The 16053-nt window shown below is 32.6% G+C and overlaps 1 protein-coding gene across 1 annotated transcript in view; it reads left to right on the forward strand.

Annotated features, from left to right (window-relative positions):
* The first annotated feature begins 697 nt into the window (after window positions 1-697).
* LOC124364716 overlaps window positions 698-16053 on the forward strand; it is a 286928-nt gene continuing 271572 nt past the window's right edge. The window contains exon 1 of the mRNA XM_046820407.1: window positions 698-934. Within this exon, the coding sequence (XP_046676363.1) occupies window positions 835-934 (100 nt within the window). The 5' untranslated portion in view covers window positions 698-834. The remainder of the gene's footprint in view (window positions 935-16053) is intronic.

The following is a 16053-nucleotide window of genomic DNA, read 5'->3' on the forward strand; positions in this document are numbered from 1 at the left end:
TTCAGATGGGCTAAAAACTTGAAGATGTATCCTTAATGGAGTAAACAATCAGAAAATTTTAAAAAGTTGGTTTTAGTAATTTTAGAGGTGACAGTTTAGGGAACGAAAGTGGTAGATAGGGGGACATATCTTTCCATTTTTGACTGTTTCAGTAAATAAAGGTACAAATTTTACATTGTAAGGTAATTTAACGTATACGATCTTTCCTTTTTTTATAATTAAAATTGAATACCTTTTTCAAGAACAAAATTTAGGAACTGAAAGAACCAATGCGAGTTAAAACATTGTAAAGTAATTGTTGTCCTTAAAAATGTACTTTGACATTCAATGAGGCGGGGGAGCTTTATAACCTTGGCCGGCAATGCCAGTACTCACGCATTCACACGATTATTACTCACGCATATACTCACAGGCACATTAATTTTAGTAATGACAGAATAAATTTTGTTTTTATCGCTGCGTCTATTCGACAGTGTATAACAGTTGGAACAAAAACGTCTAGGATTATTGCACAAAGTCTGACGTTAAGTTAGTGTAGGTTCTGTCGGGAAGTATCGGCTGGCCTATAAAACTTCTAGACATAATTCCTGCCTTTACGGGGTAGTTATTAAGAAGAAAATCGCGGCATGGGGCGCAGACGCGGTGGTTCCCTTCTGCTCCACCGCAGCGCCACTGTCGCTGATCAATATGGCAGGAGCGGGTCCCCCTGTTCCTCTATCGACGCGCTACGGTACCGGTCTCCTGATGGGTGAGAATGTGGGGGGCTGTGCCCCGCTGGTCGCTGGGCCCGAGGGTCACGGTGTTGTGGTGGTGTAGTGTAGGACTGGGACTGGGATGGGATACTCGTCCAGGGGCCCTGGGCCCCCGTGGGGACTCCTACTCCTTCTTCTCCTCTCCTTCTTCGGAGGTGTCGTCTCTGAAGAGAATAAACAATGTGAGTCATTTATAAGAATAGTTCAATTATTTTTGATCGTGCATGATTTGAATAAACTAAATATATTTCAATGTAACCTGCAAGAATTGAGTAGCCTCCCACGAAATACATAATATACTTTTTAAAACAATCGTTTAGTTGTATTCCCGAAATAGACGTTTGAAAAATTATCCTTCCAACGCATGTACTTTAAATTTACGATAGTAGTTTTAGTTTATAACCATCTAAAACAATATAAACTACACTGTCTGAAAAATTTTAATTGAACAAAATGTTGGATCTTATGGTCAATCCATTCTTTTCCTAAAATATTAATATGGTTTTCGACTGTTAAGGGCACTTTACATTACCAATATAAAATTATAGGCTACTGCGTAACTCTAAGCTTCCATACATTTACTTTACTAGTGTTTGGTTTTCATACAGATTATAATTGTAGAATAATAATTTTAAACGTGGGTAGATACATATATATATACGTATGTGTGTATGGTACACAAGCATTTACATAAAATGTAGAAAACGTAATTTTTTCATACACGAAATCTTAAATTAAGTATACAAAAATTAATTTGTTGCCTAAATTATGTTGAAGCAAGCTCTCAAGGTGCTCAAGGAAAAAATATCAGTCCTTCATAAAAATTTGTCTTTAACAGGAGTTCAAGATTGCTTTTATAGCCGGTAGAATTACAATGCCATTAAGTTGTACGAGGCCTACATAAGGTACATTGACACATTAACTGGACTAGCCAGTCTCTGTCAGGTGGCGCTCCTAGCGGTGGGACTCGCAGTTACTACGATTTCCGTACTACACGACGCCGATTACTAAATACACCCATAGCAATTTGTAAATGTAAATCTGTAATGTGGTTACTGATGGATTGCTCAGATTGCAATCATAGATTGGAAACTGCAACCACTTTCAACGGCACAAAAGTGGTGTAATACAGTTTATTAGAAATGTAATAAATAGTTGACACGGGCTTAAACAACACAATACATGTAGATTGGTTTAAGCGTAAAATATACCATAGTTAAATGTTGTTATAAGTAGCAAATGTAAAAACGACTAAAATTTATAGCCACTTGCGTTTTAAGAAGGAAACCTAGTTACTAAACAAACAAAATCTATAGAAAACCAAAAAACGTAAGATATAAAACATAGTTAGTTTAAAAAACGGATATAATGTACTTAAACTAAGTACACTTTCTAAAAATAATAATAATATGTCTAAATTTTTTATTTGAAAATATTAAAAAGAACCTAAATTTTCGCTTATATCTTTTTATGTCAATATAGGCTATGCAAACTTTTTTACAGATTTACTTATGTTTGTTTACGTTTTGTCAATATTTGTGAACGTTTTTCGCTTATTATTGTACTATGGATTAAAATAGTGCCAGATAAACGGAAATTTGAAATTTTTGTGTTTTCAAATATTGCATTCAGACTCCATCATTGGGATAATTCCGGAATTTGGTATAAACTTACATAGCTCGTTATCGGGCATCACTCGATACGTTGTCGTTTATCGATCCCTCTGAGTTCATCGTTGAATAGGAATATCAATCAATTAAGACCACAACATCATTAGAGGGATAAGATCATTAAGATCAAGATCATTTTTATTACGTTACTGATAGCGTTGCCTTCATTGACTAATATAAAACACACTGCTGGTCAGGAAGAACAAGGCAGGGTTGTTTAAGGTTATGGGTTACTGTTGAAATAAGAATATCTATTTCGAAAATATGTGTTTTTTATAGGTAAATTGGTTTCTTATAGCATAATTGATAAGCATTTTATTTTATTTGTAATTAAAAAATTATACTATTGAAACGAAAAATTGTTTGATGCAACGGACTGTTTTAGCCCTCTCTTCCACTCAACCTCAAGATAACGTGCAATCTCAATAAAAAAATACGAATAACAAAACAAAGAACATAATTAGTAAATTTAAAAATAAAACTGAGCTATATACAGACTATATTTTAATATGCCTTGTGTGTGGTTTTTTAAAGATTCTTTTATATTCTAGCTTCCGAATACTACCATGCATAGATATATACGAGTACATACGTTGAATATTAAATAATAGAGGGATTTGGACTGATTATTAAAAAGTTGTTTGTTTTGTTAATTAGCTTCATTTGTGTGTTACTTTTGTATACATTCACACAATGAAATCCATTTATTTATTTGCCATGAATACAACCGTTTTACTAATTTCCAATAACATTACTGTATTCCATAAAAATTGTTCACTTGTTTGTCAGTACATTCTCATTTGTATGTATTATGTGTTATCTGTTACAATTTAAATAATAACTGTTTTAGGACTTATTAGTAGGCCTAACTTATAGAAAATGTAAGAACTACGAATTTAAAAAACTAAATAGTATTGTTAGTTTACAAACAGGAAAGTGTAATAAAAAATTATAACGTATATTACATGTTTATAATGGACCTATATATAAAATTTAAGATACGAAAGAGAAACAACCTTTAATCATCAATTATCAAGTGATCAAAAACATTAGCATAACGATAGTATAATTTTAGTACAATTAGTTTTGTGTGTTAACTAATAAAATGCAATAAAAATAAATTAAAATTTTCTTTCAAATAACAGTTTTTTCCAAATGTTATCCACATTTTATTTTCAACATATATTTAGGTCCTAAATTGTACTATTTATTTCTTATAGAACATTACTAAATACCACTTGTTTATCTCCTAATTCTATTCTACGCTAAATTATATTCCTACGATAAGCTTAATTTAGGTCAACAAAGTGGAAGGTTGGTAAAAGATTTTTTTAACATACGAGAATATTTTAAAACCCCAATATTCTTTTGGTTTTTGTAGTGGCTTTAACCAAAAACTGCTTGCGTCGTACAGTGTTCTAATTATATTAAAAACGCGTTCCGAAAAGATTTTTCAAGGAAGTAAGGGTATGAGGAAGAAGACATTAGCTGGCCGGGGTGTATACAACAAAGGGTTCCCACCCCCCTCCCCCACACGTGTTCGCTAGGTAGTAGTTTCGATCAATATTTGAGTGACCTTCATCAGCACGACAAGTGCCTGTAGTATCGCCTGTTCATGAGGGTCTATGGGCAAGACCATTACAGCCTTAAAGAGCTGTTGAAAATGTACGAACACAAACCAACTTATATTAAAAACACAACTAATAGTAATGCTATAGGTGTGAGAGGCAACTAAACTATTTTTACACTTTCTCTTCCGGAAAGTTGGTATGCTGAACATAACATTATTATTCCTTAGTTCTTTCCGAAGAAAAACGTTTTTTAGAGTTGAATGAGATCAATTTTATGAAATTCAAGTGCTGAACTCAATTTTTTGGCTTGGTGTTTGTGTTGTGGTAAAATTAATCTTATAACAAAATAACAATGACATTTCTTATAGACATATTTATAGATGATTTATTCATCTAATTTGCAGAAATAATAGAGATCAATTAGCACTATAAATTTATTATTCATTACTGATTGTGCTTGAAGTTGATGATAAAAATCAGGTTTTGTAGCACCGAATTTTATAAGAACCGGACCTAAACACATAGTTCGAGACAGGGGCATGACCCCGACGTGATGAGATGATGGGGTGGTTTCAGAATTCAACGGCAGAGACAACTGGTTTACAGCTAATGTTCGACGCTCAGCTAAATCCGTTGGAGTGACATACACTACCATCGAACTCAATTTTGCATATACCGGGTGTCTCAAAAGTCCCACCCCTATTATCTAATTTACTTTGGGGGATGTTTATATCACCAACTGAGGGTATTTTGGGGATAAGTCAACATTTTTACAAAAGGTACATACCCCAAGCTAGTGAAACCTCATTTTAAAGGTAGCAATAAAAAGAATAAAAATAGCTCAAACTAGAGGTCTCTAACGTCACTTAAACTTGGTGACCAATTAAAGTTTGAATTGTTTTATTAGGTTTAGGTTATATTTAAAGTTGTTGTAAGGCAAATAAAACATTCACTCACGAGTTATTTTGAGAACTTACGACAAGAAATCATAAAACAAGTTATTACAAGAATCAAAAAACATCAAAAACCATGTTATTATAGCATTTATTAGGTTTTGTTTTGCTTGACCAAAGCCCATTCGAAAGTCCTGGGAATACCAATGGCCGGTTTTTGGGATGTCATCTCTTATTGGTTACCATTTAGTATGTGAAGCACATTCAGTCCAGTTACTATGTTACATTAAGTGAACTTAATGTGGCTCACATAAACATCTCCCAAAGTAAATCACTCTATATACATTCATATGCAATTTAAAGGGGAGGGGGTACTTTTAAGACACCCGGTAGAGAAATGAAACTTCTTGCAAAATTTCAAGTATATAGACTTGATTGTTCTAAAGATATTGTGGATTGATAGATAGATATACGAAAAGATAGAATGGTATTAACATTTTCCAACACCTCGAGTGATAGGCTTCGCTAACGCTCAGATAATAAATTAAAAATCGTATTTATTAAGTTACTAGACTCTATACAATCGCTCATGTATATTATTACTCCATTTACTACTCGCCACAAAAAACTAACACATAACAGTCACAAGAAGCAGACAATACAAGTTTTGGTTGAAACGTTTAAATTCCTGGACTGCCATTATAAGCCTACACATAGTTAAAGTCTGCACATACAAAATACCGCCTCACAGGAGCCGACGTGCCGTAGGATTGTTTAACCTCTTTCACATTCACGCCATAAACGCTTTTCTCTCATTCGGCTCCAACGCCTAAATACATTGATTAAGGATTTGTAATATTAAACAAAATATGTCTTCAAAATAATTATTTTATACAAAACTTTAAAAAGAAATCCATCCTACCCAATCCAATCCCATCTAGAATGACACATTACAAATTCAGAAAGTTTAGGATATAATGACGTTCTACGTACGTTTCAAAAGTTTCACCTACGCAACGTAAACTGTCACAATGTGTTCACATCAACCTAATGACACATTATAAATTCACGGTTTGATAGGTATTCTAAGAAAGTTTAGGATATAATGACGTTCTACGTACGGTTCAAAAGTTTCACCTACGCAACGTAAATTGTCACAATGTGTTCACATCAACCTAATGACACATTACAAATTCACGGTTTGATAGGTATTCTAAGAAAGTTTAGGATAGAATGACGTTCTACGTACGGTTCAAAAGTTTCACCTACGCAACTTAAACTGTCACAATGTGTTCACATCAACCTAATGACACATTACAAATTCACGGTTTGATAGGTATTCTAAGAAAGTTTAGGATAGAATGACGTTCTACGTACGGTTCAAAAGTTTCACCTACGCAACTTAAACTGTCACAATGTGTTCACATCAACCTAATGACACATTACAAATTCACGGTTTGATAGGTATTCTAAGAAAGTTTAGGATATAATGACGTTCTACGTACGGTTCAAAAGTTTCACCTACGCAACGAAACTGTCACAATGTGTTCACATCAACCTAATTGTGGTCACAACACACAACTATCTCAGGAACTACGTGATGTGCTTTAACGATCTAATCGAATAAGTTGCTTGTCTAAAGGTTGGGACACACATAACCGCACCGTGCCCGACACGTGAGTCGGCCGATTGTCGGTGCGGGCTCAGCTCGGTTACCGTGAGGCCACACATGTCCGTATGCAGTCCGAGCGCAACAATCTCACTGTTTTGTACTAGAGCATGTTTTTCTTTTGAATTCTAAGTGACAGATACTTAAAAAAATATTCGGAAGATTACGTATTGCTTGAGATAATTGTTAATTTCATTGTTGTTTCATTGTTTATTAATCGCTGTGGTGAATGAAACATTGTAATGCTACAGTAAAGCTTTGTACAATCAGCCTAGTATGGTAAAATTTGTAAATATCATTATCCCCTATATATGTTTTATCCCTATAATTCTTGTTCATTGTGTTTCATTGCAGTGAATTTCGATCAAATACACTATAAACAGAATATATAGTGTTTTTTGTATTAAACCCAAGAGCTATAGTGTGATGCCAGAGAGTTTGCCATGATGCAAGCCCTTTTATAACAATTTGTAAAACATAGTAAATATTTGTAAAATATAAACTGGAGAACTTACAAAAAACAGAATTTACAAAATGTTTTTCTTTTTATAGCTCCCGAGGACAAATAATTTATTTCCAGATTTAGTCAAAAAATAGTAGAAAACATAAATATATTTTCTAAAAAAATTATAGTATGGTTGATCGGTCAAAATGATATTGAGTATATGTTTAAGATAATACATTAGTGTACAGTTAGTCTTGTCTGCTAAGTTATAATAATATTTAAAAGACACGTTATAGGCATTATAAAATAATTATTTATAATATAATATTTAATGTTACATGTGTAAAGCCTAATATTTGAATTGTAAATCATGCATAAATCCTTTTTTGTTTAATTACAGCACACTAGTTATACTATATTTAAACTTTGAAACGTAATAGTACGTTATTTACTACATAAGCTACAATAACTCATTTTTTATCATTTCATTCTTGCTCGATTCCGCTATTTTTATTTTTTACCCTTTATGTATATAGTATCCCCAACACAGGCACAGACTCTTATGGGGTACCTAAATTTTCCCTTATTTTGTAAATCTATTGGCCTAATTATTAGTTAAAAAAAAGAAAGAAAAATCTAGAAAGGATGTAACCTACTTTTTATATTTTATTACTCTAAGTACATAAATTAGAAATGAAGTAAGTAGAAAACATATTTTTGTTGTATTTGTTATTTACTGCATTGTAAATACGTTATGTCATAGTATTATTTATTATTAAGCACTGGCAATAATATTTATTTGTAATATTCAGTTTGTTTATTGTGGGGAAATAATTGATTTATTATATTATTATTATTTATTTTAAACATGGGTTTTTTCTTGCTTGAAAATCTTATTGTAAATAAAATATTTTTATTTTTACTTTATTGAAGTGAAAAGAATAAAAAAATAAAAATGTCATAGAAAAATTCTAATATGACCCTTACAAAATACCGGAATAAATTTATCAAGTAACTTCAATACATCAAAGAAAAATATATTTTTGCGCAGATAATTACATGCTTGTTATTTTTTAATTAATGAAAAATGTTTATAGATTTTTCATAATTCGAATTTAGTTGTTTAAATCACTTAATGTACAACATGGTTTTCAAATTTTGTTGTGAAGATAATATTATACTAGTTTCCTCTAAGGTAAGAAAATGTAATACTTTTATCAATAAATATGATTTTGTACGCGAACACAGGATTTAGAGTTAGTAGGCAATAATAAATAAATTCAATAAAATAGAACGTGTAGACTACTTAAATAGTTTTAAAAAGAAGAACGCAACAGTAAACAACATATGATGCCGCTCGTAGACCGCACCGTGCCCGTCAAAATTCAAACTAAACATATCGGTGACGGTGCGGGCACGGTGCGGCCACGACGGTCTGGTGTCGGTGCGGACATGTGTGGACTTGCAGGTTGAAAACTGCGCTGCAATTCTTTCACCGTATGACGGCCAGCACACGGCCGGCTGACGTGTCGGGCACGGTGCGGTTATGTGTGTCCCAACCTTTAGACGTGTTCCTCTCTTAGTAAAGTTGCATGTTAATAATTATTCGTTCTATACGATTCGTCTTTTGATTGCGTTCATCTCTTCTTCCTTTAGTAAATTGTTTGTCAATGAACTCTTACCATTCAACACGTCCGTTCATTGTGTTCGTCTCTTCTTCCTTCGGTAAGTTGCTTGTCAATAATTACTCGTGTCATTTCATTCGCCTGATCATTGCGTTCATCTCTTCTTCGTTTAATAAGTTTCTTGTAAATGAACGCGAATCAATTCGACTCGTCTGTTCATTATATTTGCTTTTCTTCATCAGTAAATTGTTTGTCAATGAACTCCTACCATTCAACTCTTTTTTTACCACACCAACTGTTAATCTTTTTTTTCGTTTAATAAGTTGCTTGTTAATAAACACATACAGTTTAACTCACCTGTTCATTATGTTCATCTCTTCTTAATTTAATAAGTTACCTGTAAATGAACGCGACCCATTCAACTCGTATGTTGAATGTGTTCGTTTCTTCTTCCTTTAACACGTTGCTTTTAAATTAGCTCGAACCATTCAACTCGTTTGTTCATTGTGTTCGACTCTTTTTACGTTGCTTGTAAATAAACTCGTACCATTCAACTTGTATATCGATTGTGCTAATCTCTTATTCATTTCCTGCTGACCTCATATCGATTAGTGATTCAATTAATGTGTTAACCAGCAAGCTCTACAAAACGACACACCTGAGCCAATTACTACCTCATACTTAGAGAAGGCGGACTACTACTACTACTTCATTTGTCACAAGGGGACTCTCTCGGTATAGCGCCAGTATTACTCCCGAGCCGCTTCTTGTTACTACGTGCATGCACTCTTACTCATTAGCCGTTTAGTGTTGGACTGGTATCGGCAACACTGCAACGCAATGTCGAGCGTCTGGAATCTCTTTAAAAATCACATTTTTTTTTCTTTTACAACAACTTGCCGTTTCTTAACGTAACACTATTAAATTTGATTGATTCATAATATGACAAACACTATTCGAATCGGATAATAAGTACTGTTGGTTTACCATAAAATATAACGATAAATAATATAACGATTATCACGAATAACCACTTAAATGTTCTTTTCAATTCGGTTTTGAATAAAAATGTAGTTTTCATGAACAAACCTTATGAGTCATCGTTAGACTGAATACGTGTGTCAGGCTGGAAGAGATAGCCCTTGTATTGCCAAACTGTGAATACACCAAGTGAAAAGTAAAGGTGCGCGAACTATAACATACCAGGTTTTAAAACAATAGCACGATCTCGTGGCAGGTCAAAGTACACAGTGTGCTCTGCAGAATGCCCCCTCAAGACACGGAGTACATACTCTCTCGGGAAATGCTTACTTCATATTGATTATGAATTGGGAACTATTGTCAGTTCCGAGCACTTATCTTTGTATAGTTTATTAAAGACAGTTGCTTCCAATGTCGGTAATAAACTTTTTCAGTTTACACCTGCAACGTTCCGTATTCCAACCAGCTATTCAAATGGTAAAATTTATAAATATGTGCTATATGTAACATTAAAATTGGTTACACCAAATTTTATCCAGCTTTAGGATATCCCCACTTAGGGTTTTTTCCTAATCTTCTTCAACATTAACCTAATCTTCTTCGTTCCAAAATTAATATTTCAACCAACAATCTCATAAAGAAAATGTTTTAAACGAAACAGTACACCATATCATTGCTGGATTGAAATACTCAGGAAGATTCGAACGTTATTTGGTTCCATTTCTTAAGCAGAGTTAAGATTTTATTTATTTTGCAAACTATATACAGATTTCATAATGTACACAGTGCAATCGATGTGGCGAATATTGAGAAATGTAAACTTCTTAAGATGTGTATCCAAAGATATGTTTGGAAATCTGAAAACTTATCGCAGATATACTATGGTTGAATATGATTGATGGTGCAAAATAATCAAACCTATTACCTATCATACAAAGTATCTTGATTCTCTCTACACAACAGCATATACCTTCTAAATAACAAAACTGAATTAAGATATATTAAATTCCATCAATTAACATTTTATCATTACTAAACCTAATGTTCTTGTTATAAAACTTTTGATTTAAGAGCTTTAAGAAACATTCTTAATTATCGTCCTAGTCTCCTCAATGTGCCTCCGCACCCTACGAGCCATATAAAGTTCAATAAAAGCCATATCAACATATTTCAAGTAAATTTGTCCAATAGCAAATTACGTACACGAGATAAAATTATTATTATGTTTTCAATGATTATTTAACATCAGTCATTTCATATCATCTTTCTAAATGTTCATGTTTAACATAGAGTAGCTAAACGCTTATTTTATACGAAAAATGTAACTAAAATATGTTTAAAACGCATAAATAGTTAAAGGTGCATAAAGATTAAATCTGAATAAACTACCTGAATAATTAGTTGAATTATTGTATTCATTACGTTTGCTTGAATCTATCTTGCATTTGTTTCCAATATTTATCTCGGTATGTTTAAATAAGTAATGTGTTTAAATTATTTATTAAGCTCTTTATTATTACAAGCGGAGTTAGGACCATTAGGTCCTTTCTTACACTTTATCTGTTGGCTGAGCGATAGCAAAGCATATAACTCGAGGGGCTGGGAAAATGTATTTGTATCCAACCGCACGATTTATCTAGTGCGAATCTGACCTACAGACTTAAAATTTTGTATACGGTAAGTTTAGGTGATGGTACATGTTACCCCGTGAGACTTTTTGTGGCGTTAAAACAAAATTTTTACATTAGTATTATGGGTAAACATGTTGGAATAAAAATCTCGTAGAATAATAAATTTGTAAACAAAACTGAGTATTTATGACATTTTAATATTTGACGTAGTATCACATGTAGTGTAATGAAACCTCAGTTTAGCGCAGCTCTTGGTGTAACATAACTCCTGCTATATTTGATTTTAAAAACACATTTATTCGAATATACCTAATTCTGACGTGTTTTAATATGTTTAAAATACTTAAAAAGAAACATATTTAAAATACCGTAATCTTCGTTAAATAAATTGAAGTAGTCATCCATTAAAACAATTAAAGTAAGTTTATCATTAATCCTAATTTTGTATAGTTATTATAGAATATATATTCCAATAATCTTTCTAACTGTGGTAAGTTTTATTACATTTACGTTTTTATTCGCTGGCCTATTCGTGAACAATCGTAAGTTACTTTATCCAATTAAATGGCTGCAGACGACTTACTAACCAGAACAGGAAAAGCTGACAGTAAACAACAATCAGCTGATGGCCTACCAAACGGACCTTAACTTTCCTCATTTAAATTTCATAGCAGAAGATTACATCCTTTTGTTGCTTGTGGGGACGTTTACAAAACTTGAGTTGTTTTCTTTGAGAAAAAACAACTGAACCTCTTAATAATCTTTTCAAAGCTACAAGTCTAAGGTAGCAATCAACACACATAATAAAACGTGCTTATCTGACTTAGATTTTTTCTGCTGCAAAACTTGTTCGGAAAGGACGACAGGATTTCCGACATTTGCCATCATTATATGGTACGAAAGGTATAACACAACGTTTCGAGGATTGAAATCTGTCCTCTTAATCAGGTGGGTGATGTATTAATACATACACAAATAAAGAACAGAAAGATTATTTTTTATGTATTAATATCCTACCCACCTGACGAAGAAAATAGATTCTAGTCCTCGAAACGTTGCGTTATGCCTTGTGTAACATATAACGATGGCAAATTTCTGAAATCCTATTAACCTTTCAAACCTTCCATCGTCAATAACAAACTTCACATAAAGAATTGTCCAGAAAGATAAGATAAGTAACTTTTGTGTCCTGGTAGTATTCTTTACTATTACAGAAATGCTGTGTGAAACGTGTTTACACATCAAGAGATACACATAAATTCGACGATTTAGAAAAAAAGTTTTCGACGTGAGTTACAAAAGAATAAATTACATTTTTCTAGATATATAGTTTTCTAGGTTTTGTTTAGAGTAACTCAACTAACCGCAATGTTTCTAACAATTCGCTATACCTTTAAAGTGGTGAATGATTTATAAGAGCACATTAAAATCCAATAACGCGGTTATTTTCGTACACTGTCAAATACACATTTGTAACGCATAGTGAGCCTACTCTTGCATTGCTGCCAACTCTCAACACTTAAGATAGAAATCTCCCTTTCGGGAATTGGCTCTCACGTTCACTTGTTGAGGCGATGGCCCCCTGTGGACCAACCCCTCCCCTTTGAACAACTACCCCCTCCATACACAACCACATAACGACACCTAGACTACACCTTGAGATATATTTGAGAAAGAACATATGGGACATTTGTTACTGAGAGTAAACAGTGCTACCAGTGTGACCTTGCTAAATTAAAGAAACTTTCTTGTTACAGACAGAAAGGAAATTTGCCAGTCTATTGAGTAATATTAACTTTATTGACGCTGTCAAATTACATGGAGTAACTTGTACCTTCATCGAAGTCATTCTTGTCTATGAAGAAAAAGATTTTCATTCAATAAGGTCTACAGATGAAATCGTTAGAAGGTCCATCACTGAACACAATGTTTCCTAGGCAGAAATTGCATTAAAAGCAAAATTTCTAGTCCGTAGCTCAATTAGTTCTTAAGATACCAAGCTGATAAGATACACACAGGTAGAGACAGATGAGGATTTTACCAGAACCCCTAGTGACAGCTAAGTAAAAATTTCAAGTTTATAATTCAGTTCATTTTCGACATATATCCCTAAATTATAACGCTCGGCTTAGTACCATGGACGTTCACCATTATCGAACTCAATGATGCTTCTATTGAAATGAAGCTTCAAGCAAAATTTGCATAACTCTGTTTGTTTTGTATATATCGTGCGGTAGATAGACACACAGACAGAATCAAATTTTTCCAGCAACCCTTTGAGTTATAAGTTTGCTGACATTCATCAAATTATTTGTGTTAAGTTCTTATGTACTTACTGTAAAGGTAACGTTTATAGCTACCAAAATATAGTTAACACTTTTTCCTAGATTTCTTTTATACTTTCCTTTGTAGAACATTGAGCATGTTCAAGCTTAAATCTATTTCTAATTCATCAGTTTTAATTTTACAATAATGCCTACTTTATACATTTTTCTTATTACATAGAGAAGGCGTAAATAAAAATGTATTCTATAGCACGTACATTTCTTAATTTATCTTAACTTTATAAAATATGCTATTGGTTTTCCTTAAAAAACTGAAAATACGTTTGAGAAACTTAGGCTACTGTTGATAAAATAAGATAAAAAGTGTAAGAAGGTTGGCTGCTTGTTACTTAAGTAGGTAATTCTTTGCCTTTTATCAGTTGATCTTTATTTACATGATTCTTGGCCAAATCTAAAGCGTTTCAGTTATTATAGAAAAATAATTTAATTCTTTGCTATTGTCTAAATTTTTTCTACATATTTTGTAGTTAATTCCTGATTATTCGCTATTTAATTATTGATATTATTAATCAGTTAATTCGTTTTAATATCGTGAGCTTTACTTACAACTTCGCCACAACCTTACAACTCAGTAATATGTGCAGTATTCTTAGTATTCCTAAACATTACCGTATTCATAATTTCACAAAAACAATCAAACTGAATTTGTAGTAGTGGCAGTTGGTTTAGTTGATTATTATATATATATATATTCCAAATTGATTGTGAGCTAAATGGGTTTGTATATTTTCAGGAAACATAACAAATTGTAATGTTCTTCAATTGTCAAGGTTCTTATGGAAATGGTAATATTTTAGGATTAATATAACGAATATCTAGACACAAAAAAAATACATTATGGTTGCCTGTAAAGTCGGTTTTACGGGCGAAGATTTTACGTGACAACGTCTTTTTCTCGGTAGAATATTTATTGATATGAATATTATTAAATTGCACAATAGGAACAAGGAATTGAATGAAAATAAGAATTGCACAAATTTTAACTATAGAAATATATTTTGTTTACTAAAACATTGTACATAATTTGAAATTAATTAAAATTTGTTATTGTAAATGGTAAAGTTGAATAAAACATTTACTAAAATTGGAATTTGAAATTCTTGCTAAACACAGTTAAATTCTAACTCCGCGCGTGGTGATTGGTCGGTTTAGTTCGTTTGTTTGGTCGCACTGTTATGACAGGTTAGAGGTTATAATTTGTTATTTTAAGTGTTTGACTAGCAATACGCGCTGTTTCTTCTCAATCGACTGAATTACGATTGATTGCAGAGTGATTTAAACTAATAATTTACTTAACACTATCAACATTTGTCAATAGTATGACATAACCTATAAACTCAGTTTCTCAACTTTTGTGTCAATCTAACAATTAATCAATCAATCATAGTTTACGATAATGAAATATCAGTGTACAATTATTTACCTTTATTGTTGTAGTTGTTGTAAATGACGAATCTAAGCACTCCACATTTTCACGAATAAACATAGTTATCTGCTTTTTATCCCGTGCGGCGGACCCACTGGACGGGCATCGTAACGTTACCGGGCGTTACACTTTTTCATGAGTGACTCCGAGCCGCAACCTAATTGTTTAAGACGTTGTCACGTCAAAATATGTTTATTATGCTCCAATATCAACAGTATTATTATAATTATATATTCCAAATTGATCGTGAGCTAAATGGGTTTGTATATTTTCAGGAAACATAACAAATTGTAATGTTCTTCAATTGTCAAGGTTCTTATGGAAATGGTAATATTTTAGGATTAATATAACGAATATCTAGACACAAAAAAATATGTTTATTATGCTCCAATATCAACAGTATTTAAACGTGACACTTGTTTTGTAAATTTATTGAGAAGTCCAATCAAAAACGCAGAAATAAGTCGCTTAAATACTTAAACTTGTGTACTCAGTGGATCTCACTCATCAAGCAGTGTATCGCTGTAAATTGAATCAATATGAGCACTTTGACAAGCCATGTGTAGATAAACCAGCGTGTGTGGCGTTTTATTGCATGTAATATATACAAAGTGATATGAGCCATTAGAAATGTATCTCTCTGCTACAAAAGTTATCTACATTCTCTTTGAATATGTGTCAGAATCAGTCAGAGTTTAAAGTTATCACATTTCACTGACGATATACGATTCGCGATGGACCAATAATGACACTCTTTGACTTTTCAAAGGCATTTGCTGCGTAAACTACAGACTACTATTGGCAATACTGAGAATCATTTGGTTTTCAGAAAATGTCATGCACATCCCCTACAGAACTCTAAAAACTCAATAAAATCAATCTTAATCTGTCACTCTAGATGAGATTTTCCTCGCTATAAAAGACAATCTTAGGCAATATTTGTATTAGAAATTGTAAACAGACCTAAAATAAGTAAAGATTCCGGCACAAAAATAGTACGATAAAAAAGTTTTATTGCGGTTGAATCTCTCCTTCACACCCAGAA

Source organism: Homalodisca vitripennis, chromosome 6 (genome assembly GCF_021130785.1).
Source record: "Homalodisca vitripennis isolate AUS2020 chromosome 6, UT_GWSS_2.1, whole genome shotgun sequence".
Classification (NCBI taxonomy): Eukaryota; Metazoa; Arthropoda; class Insecta; order Hemiptera; family Cicadellidae; genus Homalodisca; species Homalodisca vitripennis.